We start from the raw sequence: 21,254 nt of genomic DNA, 5'->3' as shown, positions 1-21,254 counted from the left end.
GGGTCACGAGATCAAGAGTTAGAGACCAGCCTGGCCAACCTGGTGAAACCCCATCTCCACTCTAAGAATACAAAAATTAGCCAGGTGTGGTGGCACATGCCTGTAATCCTAGCTACTCAGGAGGCTGAGGCAGGAGAATCGCTTGAACATGGGAGGTGGAGGTTGCAGTGAACCAAGATCACCCCAGTGCATTCCAGCCTGGGCAAAAGAGCAAGACTCCGTCTCAAAGAAAAAAAAAAAAAAACAAAAAAAAAAAAGAAAGAAAAGGAGTAAGCCTTCTTTTTTTTCCCCAAATCATCTGTAATTATCTCTGCCTTGAACACTAAGCCTAATGGGTTTTAGTTAAACAAAGTGCGTGTGAGCTTGGAAATAAAGACCCAGACCACTGACTGGATAAATTGTTGAATATTATTAAAACCTCCATTGATCAGTAGTCATAGTCCAGCTTTTTTATTTTGTGTAGTATTGACATGCTCTGCTGCTCTTCAGAAGTGGGAGATAATGTGAGGTGCTGTTTTGACTCGCCCTTCTCCCCACCTCAACCGCAAGCGGCAAACCATCATTGACTCTCAGCTAACTGGTGCTTACATGTTTCTCACCTCGGATCTTATAATTCAAAGACCAGCTTGAGGTTGTAATCCATCACTTCTGTTACCTAGTTAACTCAGTAAGCCTAAAACTAATACACAGATTTTTTCATTTCCTTGGTGCCCAGACTTACCTGTAAGGCCTCTGTGAAGGCCTCCTTCATCAGAGAGTAAATCAGGCTCAAGAATACACCAAATAGGTCCCTCTATCAGATTACCAGTTTGGGACCATAAACTCAAAACTCTAAGCAGCAAACAATATTAACTTATTTATTCAAAAATATGTATTGAACCTTTACTATAGACAGAATCTGTTCTAGGCATCAGGAATTTTTTAAATGAATAAAAGAAGGGCCTTTTCTTCAAAGAGCTTATAATATAATGAGGAATAGAGAAGACAAAGGGTAGAGATAAACACAAAGCTATAGAAACAGTTGAAATATTCTGCACGGTATGTTCAGTACTATGTAACTGACAGGATCCTATCTGGGATGCAGAAACCACTCCAGGGTTTTCAAAAAGGGAATTTAATAGAGACTTTGTTACAAAGGGTTGGAAGGGCTAAAAAAAAAAAAAAAAAAAAAAAAAAAAAAAAAAAAAAAAAAAGCAAAAAGAAGGAGAAAAGAGTGCTAAATGGGCAGATGTGAAAGGCTGCTAGCACGCTTGCAGTAGAGCACAAGTTTGAATCTGATGTGATCCTATGAGAGGCATTGTCCTAGTTGTTTGTGGAATTTCCAAAAGAGAGGTGACTTCTTCAATTGCCCTGGCAGCAGTTGCCAGAAACTGAGGCACTACCATGCTGCAAAAGCCAGGAGCAGGAAACTTCTTTCTCCCTTCCACCATTTTTTTTTTTTTTTTTTTTTTTTTTTTTTGAGATGGAGTCTCACTCAGCCACCAGGCTGGAGTGCAGTGGCACAATCTCGGCTCACTGCAACCTCTGCCTCCCAGGTTCGAGCGATGCTCCTGCCTCAGCCTCCTGAGTAGCTGGGACTACAGGTATGTGCCACCACGCCCAGCTAATTTTTGTATTTTTAGTAGAGATAGGGTTTCACCACGTTGGCCAGGATGGTCTTCATCTGTTGACCTCATAGATCCACCCGCCTTGGCCTCCCAAAGTGTTGGGATTACAGGCTTGAGCCACCGCGCCCAACCTCTCCCTTCCACCTTCTAATCTTTAGCTAGCTCTTCCTAGGCGAAGCATCTAACATGAAGCCAGAGAGGCAGGAAGCCCAGCCCCAGCAGTACAGAGTAGAGCATAGAAAGTGGAGTATGCAGCATAAAAATATCAAGTGAATGACTGACATGGGTTACAACAGAGGTTTTAATGAAAAGCTCTGGTAATCACGATGCTGGAGCAAATAGTTCTTCCCTAGAAGAGAAAGAAGGTATGTCAATCCAGTGTCTGTTGCAGACAGCAGAAGTCCATCTAGCTAGTTTAGTGTGTATGCTAACCTCCTTTGAGAAAGCTAACTACATCTCCCAGATTCTCTGGAAACTGAGATTGTGGCTATAATTTAGTTTTCTGGATTATATGGAGTCAAGTCATATCAGAGGTAGTGTTTGAAGCATCCATTTTGCTGGTGCAGATCATACCTCATGGATGGCTCTGGAACCAAGAATTCTGGTTTTAGCTTTCTGTGATCCTGGAGTGAATGTGGTTGCTGTAGCTACTTGATTACCATCTTTCTGACTGTGGCGATGGGTCCCTTTGAAAGGCCAATCTGCACTGTGGTTCTGGGAGTCATCGCTAGTGGCTCATCCTGGAATCTACTACTTCAGTCTTTTGATTGCAAGCAAAAATGATGAGAATCAGTCCTTGACCTCAAGAAGCTCGAGCCTAGTGGGGGAAAGACAGATAAGCCAGGTAAAATTCAACCTGGTTCTGTGCTTTTTTCGAGGCATGTGTATAGTGGAGTTTATAAAAGTCAATAAGGAGCAGGAAGGACTGTGACCAGTGGCCATAGGAGTCTACCTACAGCTCTCCCTACACTCAATCCTGGCTACCTAATTACCTTACTCTTCCTGGCCCAGTTTTTTCTTTGCATACTGAAATTGTTGAGGATTTTGTAGTGTTTGTATGGATTCAACTTTGCCAAAGTTCAGTTTTCTTGCTAAAATTAAGTCGCTTATTGAGTAAATTTCATGAAGTAAATCACAATATTCCATTGACATCATCCAACATTTATATTATTCCCTGTATACAGTATTCATCCTATATGTTACTCCTTCTGCCAGGCAGGCCCACTCTACCCATCTGGCCAAATCCTCTGAGAAGTTTAACTCCCTTGGGTCAATAGTTTGCTTAGACTGCTATTAGACCATGAGATCCTGAAAAGGCCATGCCTAACCCACTGCATATCCTTCATGCCTAGGATAGTGTTTGACGCATAGTAGGCACTACAAGTGGGTGTATTGCAATGTCAAGTATATTTTCCATTGATTTGCTTGCCAGTTTAGAGAATTAGGTATGTTTGATGCCGTCCCTAAGAACTAGGTATTGTTCTGTGCTTCATCAGGGATCCTGATGGTATCTAGAAAGATAAGAGACTGAATCCAGAGAAGTTGTCTGTGGCAGAGAAGAGTCAGCAAAGACCTCATGTTAGAGCACTCAGGAAGGGAAAGTAAGCATGCCAGCATCACTGATGGGTGACTCTAAAGCTAACACGGACGCTCTGTTTTGTCAGCCCCATTTTTACTGCCTACTTGAAAATGGGCCACCCAGGATCACAAACTGATGACAGGCATAATGAAATCAAAAGCTATAGGCAAATCCAGACTTTAATTGGGACAAGAGCAAAGGTTCCTATTCAGGCTTTGATCTATAAATAGTATTTCTCTCCACAGAGTCTCTAGATACTGGTTTACAACTCCCTCCTTAACAAATATCTAATGTAATTATTCTATGTTGCCAACTAAAAGCAAAACCATGTGCAGTGTAGCTCAGAACAGGACAGTTATTCATTTGTGAAATGTGAGGCACTTAACGAGAACCTGACTGAATGAAAGACCACCCCAGCCCCATATAAAGGTGAGCAAAGGATATTTAGATATGCTACTAAAATCCATGCCTAGATAAGTCAGACAAGAAGAGAGCTTTAAATTTGGACTGTATTGTCTTGGCTCCTTAAAGGATTTTTAAAAACTAAATCGTACTTATTTTAATTCCATCTATCTTTATGAAAAAGTTCGCCTTTCACACCATCTTCCTGAATGGATTTTGCTGAGGCATTTTTCATCACATTAAAAAAAAAAAAAGCCCATGGAAGAAATTTCTCTCAGGCTTGGCATCAGCACTTCCCCTTCTTCCAAGCCAATTGGTTTGTTTTTATCTCATGGGCATCGTGAATTCTTTAACTTATCTGATTTTTGTGTTACTTGATAGAAAAGCAATTTTTTTGTCTCTGAGGAGAGGCAGGTCCGGGTGGTGCTGGCAGCTCATTTCCTCCTCCCTGGAAGTGAGCAGACTCAGCAGATCTGAGTTAACTAGACAGACACAGAAGCTGGTCTCAGCCGCTGAGTTCCTAAGGCTACCCCACGCAATTCTATAAAAATGTGAAACGTACAGCATTGCAAGGCAGGGTTCCTTTCTACTAGAACATTGGCCACAGTGCACCCAGGCTACCTGATGAGCCTAAACCATGGGATAATGAGAATTTGGGAAACAATTGGTGATCCACTACCTCCCTGTATTAGTTTGTTCTCACACTGCTATAAAGAACTACCTGAGAGTAGGTAATTTGTGAAGAAAAGAGGTTTAGTTGACTCACAATTCCACAGGCTATACAAAGGCTTGGAGGCCTCAGGAAACTTACAATCATGGCAGAAGGCGAAGGAGTAGCAAGCACATCTTAACATGGTGCAGCAGGAGAAAGCGAGAGAGAGCAAAGGGGGAAGTGCCACACACACACTTTTAAACCATCAGATCCCATTCAAACTCACTCGCTGACACGAGAACAGCAAGGGGAAAATCCACATCCATAATCCAATCACCTCTCACCAGGCCCCACCTCCCACAAGTGGTGATTACAATTCAAGATGAGATTTGGGTGGAGACACAGAGCCAAACCATATCACTCCCTGCTCATAAAACTTTTTCTTAATAAATCCCATTCCAGATCTTCTGGAAGTGTGTATTTGAAATCTCATTGCCCACATGTAGAAAATACATAGGATGCTAAGATTTCCTTCTTTGTAATTTAATTTTTTGATTGTTAATTCACTCACATGATTCAAAACTCAAAATACATTAAAAGTTTAGAGGGAAAATTTCCCTTTCATCCTTATCATCCATCTTCCTAGTCCCCCAAAAGAAATTGTTATTACCTTGTTATCTGTCCCTCCAGAGTTTTTTCATACACCTACAAGTATATGCAAATATGTTTCTGTTTTTCCCAGATTTTTCCCTCATATATTAGCATGTTGCAACATTATTGTTCTGAACTTTGATTTTTTTTCATTAAAAGTGGATTTTTGAGAGTTTTTTAATATTATATATAAGAACTTCCTTGTTTTTTATGGCTTTATAACAGTGCATTAGTGTGCTATAATTTATAATTTAGTTAACCACTCTTCTATCAGAGGATGTATTAGTCTGTTTTCGTGCTGCTGATAAAGACATGTCCGAGACTGGGCAATTTACAAAAGAAAGAGGTTTAATTGGACTTACAGTTCCACGTGGCCAGGAAAGCCTCACAACCATGGCGGAAGGCAAGGAGGAGCAAGTCACATCTTACATGGATGGCAGCAGGTGAAGAGAGAGAGAATGAGAGCCAAGGGAAATGGGTTTCCCCTTATCAAACCATCAGATCTCATGAGACTTACTCACTATCAGGAGAACAGTATGGGGGAAACTACCCCCATTATTCAATTATCTCCCACCACATCCCTCCCACAACATGAAGCAATTATGGGAGTACAAATCAAGATGAGATTTGGGTGGGAACACAGAGCCAAACCATATCAGGGGACATTTATGTTGTTTCAAATATTTTGCTATTACAACAGTATTTTAATGAATAATCCTGTATGCACATTCTTCACAATTGTGCAATTCACACAAATTTCTAGAAGGAAATTTCTAAAAATTTCTTTAATGATTAATTTCTAGAAATTTTTATAGTTATATTCTCTAGAAAGGTCTACAATTTATTTAAGATTTACAATAGTTCATGGCATGAAAGAGTGGTCCAAACTACTTTTTTCAGTAATTCCTCAGCAATGATTTCCTAAAATAGGAGTGGCTTGGTGAAAGGGCATATACATTAATACTTTTGATAGCTGAAGCAAACTGCATTCCATTTGGGTTATAACAAATTACATCCTCATCAGCAACATGAGAGTAGCTGCATCCCCACATGCTCAGCAAACTATGTTATCACTTTGTGGATTTTTTCCAAGTTATAAGGCAAAAAGGAGTATCTTGATACAGTTTTAATTTTAATTTGTATTTCTCTGATAATAATTTAGTTTGGGCATTTTTATTTTTCAATGAACTCTCTGTTCATATCCTTTTACTATATTCTATTGAGGTTTTTGTCTTTTTCTTTTTTGTTGTTTGTAGAAGTTTTTTATATGTTAAGAACATTAACCCTTGTCTTAAATATGAACTGCAATTATTTTTTGTCTCTCATTTACTTTTGATTGTGTTTATAGATTTCTGTTGCCACACTTTTTTAATGTAGCTGAATGTGTTAATTTTTTATGACTTATGAATTATTTGTTAGAGTTAGAAAGGCCTCATCCATGCCAGTAGTATAAAATAATTCTCCCATGTTTTCTTGTGCTATAAGTATCGTCATATTTTCTAGATAGATCAATTTATTTGAGACTTACAATAGTTTATGACATGAAATAGGGATCCAAACTGCTGTTTCAAGTAATTCCTTAGCCAGCCTGATTTCTTAAACTATCTTTTCCCCAATAATTTGAGGTACCACTTCTACCATATTCTAAATTTTCCTATGTATTTGGCACTAGTTCTGAATTTTTTATTGTTACCCGTTGATCTTTCTTTCAATTCCAGCACTGGGATCACACTGTTGTAATTATTGAGGTTGTATAATGTTTTACTACCTGGTAGGGCTAGTTGCCCCTTATTTGTACTTTTTTTTTCTTTTTTGAGACAGAGTCTTGCTCTATTGCCCAGGCTGGAGTGCAGTGGTGAAATCTCGACTCACTGCAACCTCCGCCTCCCAGGTTCAAGCAATTCTCCTCCCTCAGCCTCCTGAGTAACTGAGATTACAGGTGCTTGCCACCATGCCCAGCTAATTTTTTTTGTATTTTTAGTAGAGACAGGGTTTCACCATGTTGGCCAGGCTGGTTTTGAACTCCTGATTTCAAGTGATCTACCCACCTCGGCCTCCCAAAGTGCTAGGATTATAGGCGTGAGTCACCACCCCCAGCCTATTTCTACTATTTTTTCAGAGTTTTCTTGGGTTCGTTTATTTTAACTTTCAATTCATCTAGTCTAGTTCCCAAAACAAAAATCCTATTGGCATTATGAGGCAATCATATTAAATTGTGAAACTTACGATGTTGAGTTTTCCTTTCAAAAATATGCTGTGCCTTTTATTTGTTCAAGGCTTCTTTTCTGCCCTTCAAATTTATTTTAAATGTTGCTTCATATGTGTTTTGCATATTTCTGACCAAATTTATTACTGGATAATTTTGTCTCTATTTTTAATTGGTCCTTATCATCTATTATGTGTTATAAGTTATTGTTTTATATATTAAAGTTATCAATTTCTGTATAGTAATTTTATACTCCATTATGCTACCAAATTCTTATTGTTTGTAGTAGCTCTTCAGTTAATTCTTTGGGGTTTACTGAATATACAATTGCATAATTTGCAACTCCTGATAGTTTAACCAGCAGCTTTCCAACTCTGTACCTCAGCTTTCTTTCTGTTGTCCAATGTCTCGGTTAGTATTTCCAGAACAATGTTAAATATTAACAACGGTAGTAGACACTGTCATCTCCTTAACTTTCATGGGAATGTTTTTCTGATTCCACACTAAACATGATGCTGGTTTGGGAACAGGAAAGATATATCTTCCCATGTTAAGGAAATATCTTCTCATATATATGTGTGTGTGTGTGTTTGTGTGTGTGTGTATGTGTGTATATATGTATATATATACAGAGAGAGAGAGAGAGACGGAGTCTCGCACTGTCACCCAGGCTGGAGTGCAGTGGCATGATCTCTGCTCACTGCAACCTCCGCCTCCCGGGTATAAGGGATTCTCCTCCCTCAGCCTTGCGAGTAGCTGGGATTTTTTTGAGACGGAGTCTCACTCTGTCACCGCAGCTGGAGTGCAGTGGCGCAATCTTGGCTCACTGCAAGCTCCGCCTCCCGGGTTCACGCCATTCTCCCGCCTCAGCCTCCCGAGTAGCTGGGACTATAGGGGCCCGCCACCACGCCTGGCTAATTTTTTGTATTTTTAGTAGAGACGGGGTTTCACCATGTTAGCCAGGATGGTCTCAATCTCCTGACCTCGTGATCCGCCCTCCTCGGCCTCCCAAAGTGCTGGGATTACAGGTGTGAGGCACCGCGCCCAGCCCTTTCTCGTATTTATTGAATAATGCTTTTTGCTTTGTTAAAAGAGAGAACTGCTGTTGAAAGTTATCAAATGCCATTTTAGTATCTGTATAAGTAATCATATGGGTTTTTTTCTCCTTAGATTTGTTATTATAATGAAGTATATTACTAGATTTTCTAATATTAAACTTAGAATAAATCATATTGATTATGCTTTATTATTTAAAGTACTGCTGGATTTTGTTTGCTAATATGTTCTGCTTACTTTATGAAAATAATTCAGAAATGTTCATTCTTAGCCTATGCTCTGAACTGTTTAAGTAGCAATAGAATTATCAGTTCTTAAATATCTGTTTATTTGTAGGGTTGAAATCAAGCTGTTTTGATTTTCTGTGCCTCCTGATTTGGGCTTTAAAAAATGCTTTCTTCTGAGAAAATTACCCATTTAATCCACATTTTCAAATTAATTTGCATGGAATTGATTAGTCATGATTCTTTACAGTTCCTGTGTTTCTAAGGAATTCCCTTATCTGTCCTGATTGATCTGTTTGATTAGAGTATTCTGTAGAAGAGTTTCCTCATGCAGGTGCCTAGATGATATGTCCTCTGAATCTTTATATACGTTCTCTAAAAAGAAGTGGTACTTTGGCAGGGAGTAGTACTTTTGGGTCTCAGAGTTGCTGTCCTTTATGCCTATGTTCTAGATGTTCTGTGGATGTCATTCTATAATCTTTTCTTTCCAGCATTGTGTATAAGAAGTTCAATACTTTTTCCATTGAAAACACCTTGTACTTTCTGTCTGGAAGATTGTTAAGACTATGATTACACCCTTGGAGTTTAGGAATGATATTGGGATGACCTGATATAGTGAGCTTGCCAATCTGCAAAATAATTTATTTAGTAAGCTCTGGGGAATTTGTGTTTCCTTTTTGTTTATTATGGCTCCTCGTCTATATAACTCCCTGCTTTCAGGAATGCCCACTATTCATATATTAGATCTCCTAGATGAGTCCTTCAAAGCTTTTATAGTTTCTTCATGCTTTCCAAATATCTATAAAATTGTCTTCCAAGCCACAAATTCTGGCCTCATCAGTGGCCATCTTCTCTTCAATTTATCTAAGACATTTCATATATTTAAAAAAAAAAAAACATGAGTTTTAGAATAAAAAGTTGCCTGTGCTGTAATCAGATATCTGTAAGTGTTCCTATATTTTTACCAAGAGTGAGGAATGAAGAGTTCAAGCTGTTATTTGCTTCCTCCTCAGTTCTTTTCACTAGATGATACCTAATCTAGCTGTTCCACTTGTTTTCCTTCTCTGGGGCTACTGGGTTCCTTATATGCATTGTTATTTTTTCTTACTTATTCTTTGGGGTTTGGGCCCAGCTGCCAGGTCACCTTAAAAGGAACAAAGTTCTAGATGGAAAGCATAGTGAGCTCCAGCCAAGTTGTCATCCCCTGTTGATGCACCAGGAGGTAGTCTCTCTCTCTCTCTCTCTCTCTCTCCCCCTCTCTCTTGCTCTCTCTCTCGCTCTCTCGCTCTCTCTCTCAGTGACCCAACCTGCCTTTTCTCTCTTTTTTTTTTCAATAGCTTTAGGGGTTTTTACTTACATGGATGAATTATATAGTGGTGAAGTCTGGGTTATTGATGTATCCAATACCTAAATAGTGTACATTGTACCTAATAGGTGATTTTTTTATCCCTTACCCTCCTCCCAGCCTCCCCACCTCTGAGTCTCCAACATTCCTTATACCACTGTGTATGCCTTTGTCTACCCATAGCTTAGCTCTCACTTACAAATAAGAACATGCAATATTTGGTTTTCTGTTCCTGAGTTACTTCATATAGGATAATGGCCTCCAACACCATCCAAGTTGCTGCAAAATATATTATTTTGTTCCCTTTATTTATTTTTTTTTTTAGATGGAGTCTCACTGTGTCACCCAGGCTGGAGTGCAGTGGCGCGATCTCTGCTCACTGCAAGCTCCGCCTCCGGGGTTCACGCCATTATGGTTGAGTAGTACTCCATGGTGTATATATATGCCACATTTTTCTTATGCATTCATCAGTTGGTGGGCACTTAGGTTGGCTCTATATCTTTGCAATTGTAAATTGTGTTGTGATAAATGTACGAATGCAGTCTTTTATATATAATGACTTCTTTTCCTTTGAGTAGATACCCAGTAGTGGGACTGCTAAATCAAACTGTATTTTTAAAAAGTCAAAAAACAATAGATGTTGTGAAATGGAAACGTTTATGCTCTGTTGGTAGGAATGTAAATTAGCACAATATCTATGGAAAACAGTATGGCGATTTCTCAGCTCGCATTTTTAACTTTCCCACATCCCCTTAAAGGACTGAGATGGCAGAAGTTCCTCCAGACAGTCACACCAGGTGGTAATACCCTTCCTTCTTTAGTAGGCCCAACTGCCCCTTCACCCAGCTATCTTCTTTGATCCCACTGTTCTAATCCCCACCCAAGGACTCCATGCCACCAGTCCCTAGGTTCTCTCTAGTGGCTGAGGGGGGAAAGAAAATCCCATGATGCCATTGTCCACTGGATCCAGACAGGGCTGGGAACTCACTTTCCCCAGATACTACTTCCTGCTGGGCTTAGGAGAGGTAACTCATGGTTGAATTGGAATTGGAAAGGAAGAAATCTGGGTTGAATTTAAGCTGTCATATTGCCACCACTAACCATTTCAACTAAGAAAGGAGTTTTGTATTCTAAAATCCATGAATGGGATCCATGATCTCCTGAAATTGCCATCGAATTCCATCTATCTATCTATCTATCTATTGATCGATCTATCTATCTATCTGTGTATATTTTTCTGTGGATTTTATTGGCAGGTTTTTATCGAATTCTCAAGGAGATATTTAGAATCAGTCTTACAGAATCATACCCAAACTTGGTTAAATCCCCAATGTGCCAATCAGTCCCATGTAGATTATTCTAAGTCCAATAGTAAAGAGGGTCTCAGTCTTCCAGACACTGGTGATTATATCTGGAAGTCAGTTTAAAGCAGTAAAGTTCAGACAGTTTTGTTTTCCTTTTTAAAAGCAGGGAGGGGTGTGAGGAAGAATAGCTTAAAATTTCTTACATTCTTGCAAGGACAAGTTGATGGTGACCCTTTGGCACCTGGCATTCAACTTCTAAATATCAAATATATTATTTTTTATCTGTTGAAAAGGTATTAGTGGCTTTAATCAAAAGTAGGTCAGCATGATGTCCACTACAAAAAGCTTATGTGGTTACCTTTGAAAGACTAGCCCTTGCAATTCTAATGGAAAAAAAGATTTTATGCTTTTTTATTTGAGGTGAACCTAAATAGAAAATGAATTTAGAAAGATCTTCTTTGTCTCTAGCTGGTAGAGAAAAATATGGTCTTAAAATATGCCTAAAATTATTTTTAGATTTTTAAAATATATCCATACATTCTTCTTATGCAAGTTACTCTTACACATAATGATAACCCAGCTAGACTACTGCCAGGTGGGAGCAGAGTGGGAAGAGGAAGAGATTAAGCCATCAGCCTAGGGCCTTCATGCTGAAGGCCTGAGGACAGGCCCTTCTATAACAATCTACAGTTCCCTACACATTCCCCTTAAATTAGCTAAAGTTCACTCTCATAAGTATAAAGATATAAAAGCATTTTCAAGAATTTACATAGTCCTAAGACTTTCACCCATATATTAGCTATAATAATATTAGCTATAATGAAAGGATATGAATAAAAGCTTGCCAAGTTTTCTAAAAGAAATACATAGTTTTTAATGTCTGAATCATGTAATGGCTATATATAAACTTGGTCTTTCATTACACTTCATCTCTTTACACTATCTGTTATCCTTTTAAAAAATATGTGCTCAATTATTATTACTTGTTGTGCTATTGTTGTTGTTAAGTAGCACATAGCCAAAGCCATGTCCAGGTACCTAGAGTTCAGCCATCCCCCAATTTAACCAAGGAATGCACATTAGTAGATACAATAAGAATAAATTTGCAGCAGTGACATCAGACATCACTAAATGATCCAGAGCTTAAGTTCAGTAAAGCCAGATGCACCCATTCTTTCAATGCAGCTACTAACAAACCAACAGAAACAGCACTCCACATGAGACCTGCATACCACCCTAGTTTAAAGCAATGCCACCTTACCACTTTAGTGCTGGGAATTTTTCCTCTAGCTCCCAGGTGGTATTCAGAATGATTTCCTAAACTTTGTTTAACCATGCTGTGTTTATTGGTTTCAGATGGCTATACCACTGACGACATTGAGTTTTACTGGAATGGAGGAGAAGGGGCAGTAACTGGTGTTAATAAAATCGAACTTCCTCAATTTTCAATTGTTGACTACAAGATGGTGTCTAAGAAGGTGGAGTTCACAACAGGTGAGGTTGTTTCCCCCAAAATGTACTAGGGGTGCTGTGAAAGGAAGAAGGTGGTTCCAACCAGATGATGGTCTGATTACTTGTCTTTTGTTTCTCAACTCAGGAGCATACCCACGACTGTCACTAAGTTTTCGCCTAAAGAGAAACATTGGTTACTTCATTTTGCAAACCTACATGCCTTCTACACTGATTACAATTCTGTCCTGGGTGTCTTTTTGGATCAACTATGATGCATCTGCAGCCAGAGTCGCACTAGGTAATACATTCTCAGCACTGCAGAGAGCTAACAGATTTTACTTTCAAACAAATAACCAATATCAGGAATTATAGGCAAGGGCTCTCTTATAGCAAGCCAAAGAATTAGATCATCATACAAGTCCCTGAATATAAAACATCTAAATGTAAGCATGTCTACAATGAATATTCTACAATGTACTGTCTTTTTAGCATTTTACCAAAGCAAACTAACAAAACTCTTGGAATATATCTAGCACTACTTAAGTGTCTCATGGAATATATTTTTAAATTCTCATTACACTAATTTTTACTAACTTTGGGATGACTTCCCCTTTAATCCCTGCTTTTAACAGTGAAAAACATATACAATGCGCTATTTTCAAATGAATTTGGAGAAAGCTAAACCTTGTGACTAATAACAAGCTGTCAGTTGCTGAGAAATACTATCCTTTGAATACTAAATAAATTAAATTGTATCAAGCCAAGTCTCCTTTAAATGGAGCTTATTACACTTGAATAAGGCACGGACAATTCATCAGCTATATTAATAATCTGTGGTCAAGACAGAATAAAAATGATTTCCTTCTTGGGGGAACAAAATTTAGAACTAATCCTGTCATGGTTAATTAATTGCTGAAAGCTGACAGGCTATATTTGAGACTCTAAAGGATTCCTTGGAAGGTTAGAACGTGTAAGGTCTATCTGGTGAATCTGGGGATGTGCAAGTCTGTGTCATTATTTGATCCTACAGCCATTTCAGTTATCTCTTTCTGGGGCTAATTCTCACACGCGCGCACACACACACACACACGTATCATTTCTGGCTAAACTAACATATTTCATCTCTTCACTTCGGAGACTATTAAGCTGGACTAGATGATCAGCATACCCGTTCACAGCTACACTAATTGTCATCACTACAGCTTATTTGTAATGGCTGAATACATAAAACTCACAAAGTCAAGTGTTTGCAGCCCCTTATCAATCTTTGAATAGCCTAAGATTAAAGAAAGCAAACAAATAATAGTATCTATCACACATATGCATCTGCACATATTACTTGAACATGAGTATTGTTATGTCTATATGCTATTCTTGAGAAATAAACAGTGGATGATGTCCACAGCAGAAAATGATAACTAGTAAGTTTGTGACTTGTGGTTTTCCTTACTCTTCTATCCTCAAAGCTAATACTATTTTAATTGGAGATATTAGAGATGTCAGTATATAAAGGTGCTTGTTTAAGCTATTCTTTGGACTGTAAAACTTGAGATATTTTAAAACATATGTAACTTAAAATGGCATTCATTTACTAACACTTTTTGCTTAAAAAGGCTGAGGCAGGAGAATGGCGTGAACCCCCAGGGCGGAGCCTGCAGTGAGCTGAGATCGCACCACTGCACTCCAGTCTCGGCAACAGTGAGACTCCGTCACAAAAAAAAAAAAAAAAAAAATGTAAAACAAGCAGTAGAAGCAGAAATGCAATTGGTGAATTTGTAAGTGACTCATTCATTTCTGTGGAGCACATTAGCTAGAATTGTATCAGGTGAAATTTAAAGGTTTTTTCAAAGAAATAAGAAAGACCACTCATTATGGCATTTTATATCAGTCCAGCACATTAGAATTTATTACTGATCTGAACCACTTTAATTTTTTGTATGGTAGCCCTGACCTCCTACTTTATCTGTTCTTCTGAAAGTTGAATAGTCAAATCCGGGAATATACGTCTAGAATAATCTGATTGGCAAATGAATGCAAAACTATTTTTCCCTTCATTTCATTTTGCTACCTTCCATTCCCTTTGGAAGTTTTCCTTTGTCTTTACTATCTATTTTATACTTTCTGACTTTATTTTTAAGAGCCTCTATCAAATTTTAGATTTTACCTTTTCATCTCATTGCTTATTTTAAATGCTATTGTGTAACATTTCTATGCTCTTTTGACCCTAGCTGGGTGGCCTAAAACAAAATAATTAATCTCAGATTTTCTGTTTACCCAGTTATAAAATGAGAATAATATACACTCCCTATCATTTCCAGGCTGTTATGACAGCCATGTAAGATAATTTATAACTGTAAGTGTTTAAAACTGTACAACACTATACAAACGTATAATATTAGTATTGCAGAACAAATGTCTACACTAGATTCCAACTTCTTTTTCACTTCTTGCTTTTTGCAATTATCATTTCATCATCACCACCAACAGAAAATATTTGTTATACAGCTAAACAAACATTATACTCTTAAGAATGCTATATATAACAAAGTAAATAAAACAAAATATGTCTTTTATGAGCTTACAGTCTTAAACTTCTTCAACAAATCCAAGTTCAAATTTTTAAGAAGTTGTTTTCTGACATCAGGGAACTAATTCATTCTAGGTTCTGGAACCAAGAAAATAGAGAATATTTGAAATATCAAAGCAACAAGATTATAGTAAATGTAAAATATACGTAAATCAAGCACTTGATACAAATTATGACATTTCTCATGTTTCCTCTTTTGGTGATGTTTTGCTGTGAATGACACACAATTATTTTAAAATGCAATACTGACCTTGTAACTTGGGTGTCCTGTAGATTCATGGGATGAAGTAGATCTCAAACTAGTCACCAGCTTTCAATTTGGTAGAGGCTGCTATAGGGATTAGTATCACAAAGACAGATTTAGGAGCACAATGAATGAGATGCTGAGAAAAGGAAGAAGAAAGACGTGGTCATGTAACAAAGTGAGCGACATTCAATAGCAGGATTTCAATGGGATTTTGATCTGCTTTTCTTGTTTGTTTTTATTTTGTGCAATTAAAAAAAGTTTTCAACCCTTCATTAACTACACATTCTATTTTATGATTCGTTAATGGACTATGTAGGGAGGCTAATGCCTTGTCTTTCAAAATATCTGCCCTTTTTGCCCAGTGGTTTATCATGCTACTGTGATCACTCGGGGGCACCAATAAGGAAATGGCAAATGGTATCTGTCCTCTCGATCTTGAAAAAGGAACTTAACAGTGGTGCCTTCAGCTAAGTGTTGTCTTTCTCTTTCACAGGAATCACGACAGTGCTTACAATGACAACCATCAGCACCCACCTCAGGGAGACCCTGCCAAAGATCCCTTATGTCAAAGCGATTGATATTTATCTGATGGGTTGCTTTGTATTTGTGTTCCTGGCTCTGCTGGAGTATGCCTTTGTAAATTACATCTTCTTTGGGAAAGGCCCTCAGAAAAAGGGAGCTAGCAAACAAGACCAGAGTGCCAATGAGAAGAACAAACTGGAGATGAATAAAGTCCAGGTAAGATACCAAATATTCCTAACAATATTCTTCTTAAGTTTATCAGCATCATGATGCCTAGGGCTCTCATAACTTAAAAACAATTAATAAAATATTACTTGATCTTTAATGAGACTCAACCAAGCCTTCATTTTACATATTCAGGGACTGAGGAATGAAGAAGTTAGATTGAGGTTATATTGATTAGTAAAATATACCCTGGAACTTAACCCCAAGTCCATTATTATTTATTCTAAACTATTTGTAAAAGCATATGTAAAGTAATAATGCTAGATTTGCATGGTAAATAAATGAGAGAACTAAAGTGAATATACTTTGCATATCTAAATGGAGATGAGGCACAGCGGTTATAACCATAGACTGAAATCAAACTGCCTGGTTTTCATTCCCAGTTTAGTCACCTAATGGCTTTACAACTTCAGCCAAATCAACCTATTTAAGTCTTTATCTAACCTTTTCTCTCAATGTCCTCATCCATAAAATGGAGATTATTATAGCATGTCTATCTCACAGAGTTGTTGTAAGAACTGAATTTTTCTCATTGGTACATCTTATAACCTGTGATCTCATTGGATGGAATTAAATTTAAATGAATGATCTGTTTATTCTTTAAAAACATCTCTGTAGCCTCTACCTCTGAGCCATTTTTCACTGAAATCAATTTACCATTAAGTACGTTGAAATGTGTATCTACCACAAATTGTTTTCAAGATAGCACAGAGGGTGACAACTGTTCATTTAGGCACTGTTCTAGGCATTTGGGATACTGATGTGAATGAGACAAAAATTCCTCACCCTCATGGAGCTTAGGTTCTAACATGAGAAGATAAGCAATAAACACAAACAAATATCGAAAGGATAATTTTAGTTACTAGTAAGTGCTAAAAAGAAAGTAAAAGAGTGACTCACGTCCGTAATCCCAGCACTTTGGGAGGCTGAGGCAGGTAGATCACTGGAGCCTAGGAGTTTGAGACCAGCCTGGGCAACATGGCAAAACCTCATCTCTACAAAAAATATAAAAATTAGCCAGGCATTGTGGTGTTTGCCTGTAGTCCCAGCTACTTGGGAGGCTGAGATAGGAGGATGGCTTAAACCCAGAAGGCAAAGGTTGCAGTGAGCAGAGATTGCGCCACTGCACCCCAGTCTAGGTGACAGAGTGAGACCCCGTCTTAAAATAATAATAATTTAAAAAAGGAAAACAGAGTACTGAACAAAAGAGTATTTGGGTCAGATTTAAGGGAGCAGGACACTTTGGTAAGACCTCTCTGTGGAATGGCCATTTGATCTGATACCTATGTGATGAGAAACAGCTAACCATGCCATGTCCATTCTAGGCAAAGGAAATAGCAAGTGCATAGGCTCTGAGGCAGGACTTTCTGTGTGTTTAAATACTGAGAGAAGACCAGTAGAGCAAGAACATAGTGAGGGAGAAAGCAGAGTAGTGTGAAATGTGGCTGGATAATTAAGCTTAGGCCAAATTATAAATTTTCAGGGTGTATCTTCATGCTCTTTAGTAGGACGAAAGTTGGATAAACACTGTTTGAAAAATTAGCAAAGAAAACTTAGGGATTCAGCCAAGTGGTTAAAATTTAAAGGAACACATCAAATAAACTTCTACCTTTGTGTGAGGCACTGTGTTCAGTGCTATGGGGAGAGAAGTAGACAAGATATTTGCCCTCAAGAATCTTCTGATCTTATTGTGAAAGAATATTATACTCATATGAGGTGATTATAAAATGAGACAGGACACAGTTAGTTTGAGGTGTATACCTGAAAAGAAGCAGCTTCCCAGTGTCTGATTGTAACCATACCAGCTTTGAAAGTACTTTGGGAGGCCACCTCTTTTCTATTCCCATCCTCATCTCAGTTGCCTTCAAACATACTAGTTCATCCTCTGCACAGCTTGGAATGTGTGTTAATTGATAAGTCATGAGGGAAAATCCTACCCAAAAAAGGTGGCATAGGTTCAGTCATGGGAAAATTCAGAAGACATGAACTAGATGGATACTCAAAGATAAGTAGAATTTAGGAAAGAATAATGAAGAAAGCAGGGCTCTTCAGTTGCTAAAAAGCAATGTTCTCTAGGGAGAGTAATTAAATTGAAACAGGAGAGTTCCCTGATATGCTCATCTGTTGGGCTGCCATGCACTCAAACCTTATGGGAAGGGGAGCATGCAGACGGGCAGGTGTGGGAGCCGGGGCGAGCGCTTTTGGGCTCTGGCCCCGTGGTAGCATCTAGAGGTGGGTGCCTGCAACTCCCAAAGCCCCAGTAGGTGTGTTACAGTGCTCCTTTAGCTCTGCCATCTGCAGACAGCTTAAGTGTTAACCAGCTCAGTGTCTTTTTGGTACCCAGGTTCTTGTCTGGAGTCCAGGAAGAATCAGGTCACATGGACAAGTTGAAGGATGGTAAATGTGGAGGATCTTATTGCTGGATGGAGGTGGCTCTCAGTGAGATGAATGGGGAGCTGGAAAGGGGTTGGAGTGGGAAGATAATCTTCCCCAGGAGTTTGGCCATCCCGTGGCCATCTCTCTGAACATCCCCAGCCAAACTTCTCTTGACATTCAGACACTCCTTCTCTTCTCTCCTTCTCTATTATGCCACTCTTCTGCTCCTCTGCTCTTCTGCTCATGGAGCCCAGGGTTCGGGGTTTATATGGGTACAGGATGGGGGGCATGGTGGGCCAAAAGGCAATATTTGGGCACTAAAATGGAAATGCCTGTTCCCATTTAGAGCTGTGGGGTTCCATGCTTCAGGGTGGGGCCTTTACTGGGGAACTACCCCCTTCTTTCCAGTATTTTCCTGTCTCCTGTCCATATCAAAATGAAATGTCAAGCAAACTGGAATCAATTTATTCAGATAAAATAAAAAGACTACAAAACAACTTTAAGCAAACACTTTAAGCTTTTGATTCCACACTAGGATATCAGAGAAATTTTTTAGGATGATAAAGGTTGAATAAAGGCAGGAGGAAAGCCTATGTCATGTCAGATCTAGATGTATAAGTCCTGCAGAGGACTTCATGACTGGCTAATAACTAAGTAAAATGTTCCCATTTAACTGACCTTTATTTCATAAACAGGCTGTTTGAGTAACATTGGGCTTAAATGTGGTAAGAATCATTGTCTCTCAAATCAGTGAACTTTTATTCCTGGTAAATTGACTTTTTAAATTTTGAATTAAAGGAGAACGAATAGAGAAATTCCTCGTCAGAAGACAATGCTTAAAGGAGATTCTTTAAAAATATGTTTTTATCCATGGAAAGTTAGACTACCAACTCCACAAATGATTTCCACAGAAAAATAGACATAATTCTCACAAAATTCAAAAACACATCATATTAAAACAGGGCAGAGTACTTTGTATCAGACTAATCCTCTTATTGATAGAAATAATAAACTGTGAGCACATTTTTAGAAATCTGCTTTAAGACATGGGAGAGTAACAAAACAAGCAAAAACTAAAAGAGAATCAACTTTCAAAAGAAAGGAACCACACTGTGTGAAATCCATGTTTATGCAGCTTTTCCCCTGAAGCCATGTCCCAGGCTGAGGGATGTGGGGCAGCAAAACTTCAGCAGAAACTGAAGTTGTATTGACCTGAGGAGTCAGATCATGGAGTTTGATTCTTCCAGAGTTCCTGGAAATTTCAGAAGTGAGCCATAGCAGAAACTCGACACCTGAGTGTAAACTTCCCCAGCTTGATCCCTGAGCTACAAATGTACAAATGTACAAATACCAAGGAGCGCAGAAAGAAAAAATAGCTAGAAGCTGGTGGAAAGAAAAATGAAGAGAGATTTTAGTTGCTGTCCACCATATAAAAGTCAGAGTTTGGAGTTTGAATCCAGCCCGTTGGGGAGTGTGGGGGTGGTAAGCACATTAGGTTTTCCATAAAAATCTCAAGAGGCTTATACCTTAAGAGTAAAGGATAAGTAACAAGAATAAGGGATTTCCCTTGGGTTAAGGGAAAATCTAAATTGGGCTCACCCTACTGACACATAAAACCAAGTCTCCACATATTCTGGATGATATGTTAGTCATATAACTGCCTACCAAACCGAACTCAACATTCTTTGCGGAAGATAGCAGAGTTTAGAGTCTCTATGGTGCATCATTCAAAATATCTAATATATAGTAAAAAAATTACTAGACATGAGAAGAAACAGGAAAATGTGATCATCATCAAGAGAAAAACATTTGTTAACAGAAACAGAGCAGTAAAAGTCTCAAGTGTTAGCCTAAAAGATAATTAATATAAATAACTATAATTAATGTATTTAAAAGTTCATAAGAAATAGCCCAAAACTGGAAACGGCCAAAATATCCTACAATAGATGAATGGTTAAACAAACTGTGGTATATTCATACTATGGAGTACTAATCCAATAAAAAAGAAATGAACTATTGATAGATGCAAAAACTTGGATGTCTCTCAAGGGCATTAGGTTGAGTGAAAAAAGCCAGTATTAAAAGGTTATAATACTGTATTATTCCATTTATATAACACTCTTGAAATAACAAAATTATAGAGATGGAGAACAGATTAGTGGTTGCCAGGAGTTAGTGATAGTGGGGAAGGATGTGGGATGGGTATGACTGATTATAAAGAACTAGTGTGAGGGAGATCATTGCAGTAATGGAATAGTTCTGTAACTTAATTGGAATGCTTGTTACATGAATCTACATATGCAATAAAATTACACAGAACTATACACACTTTATGTCAATGTCACTTTCCTGATTTTGATATTATATCATAGTTATGTAAGATGTAATCAGTTGGAGAATCTGGGTGAGGGGTACATGCGGCCCCTCTGCGCTATCTTCACAACTTTCTGGGAATCTATAATAGTTTCCAAATAAAAAGTTTAAGATAAAGTCAATAGGAAAAATTGATACAGTGTATAAAGAAATGGGGAGTTTCAGAAGATAGTTGAAACTATAAAAGTGGAACAATGGAAATCACAGAATTAAAATTTTTATTAGATGAATTAACATCACATTGTATACAACAGAAAAAAGGATTAGCAAAATTGAAGGTCATATTGGGCTTCTCTCAATTTCTTAATTGTAGCAGTTCTTACCATAAATGCTACTACTCTGGGGTTGCCTTAATAGACACCCTCACTCTTGATTTATTATTTGGTATCTCTGTTAATTGTTCTCATGGGATCCTGTGCTTTTCCACAATAGGACTTCTATGATAG

General features: G+C 38.1%; 1 protein-coding gene across 5 annotated transcripts in view; it reads left to right on the top strand.

Moving 5' to 3' along the window:
• The window catches only part of GABRB1 (gamma-aminobutyric acid type A receptor subunit beta1), a 439,350-nt gene that overhangs the window by 402,232 nt on the left and 15,864 nt on the right, over positions 1-21,254 (top strand). For all 5 annotated transcript variants that reach the window (XM_058430096.1, XM_058430097.1, XM_032135434.2 and 2 more), the window contains 3 exons: positions 12,383-12,520; positions 12,624-12,776; positions 15,806-16,050. In XM_058430096.1, coding sequence (XP_058286079.1) covers positions 12,383-12,520; positions 12,624-12,776; positions 15,806-16,050 — 536 coding nt within the window. The remainder of the gene's footprint in view (positions 1-12,382; positions 12,521-12,623; positions 12,777-15,805; positions 16,051-21,254) is intronic.

Source organism: Hylobates moloch, unplaced genomic scaffold, assembly GCF_009828535.3.
Source record: "Hylobates moloch isolate HMO894 unplaced genomic scaffold, HMol_V3 SCAFFOLD_17, whole genome shotgun sequence".
Lineage (NCBI taxonomy): Eukaryota > Metazoa > Chordata > Mammalia > Primates > Hylobatidae > Hylobates > Hylobates moloch.
Note: the sequence above shows the minus strand (reverse complement) of the source record. Positions and strands in the feature narration are given on the sequence as shown.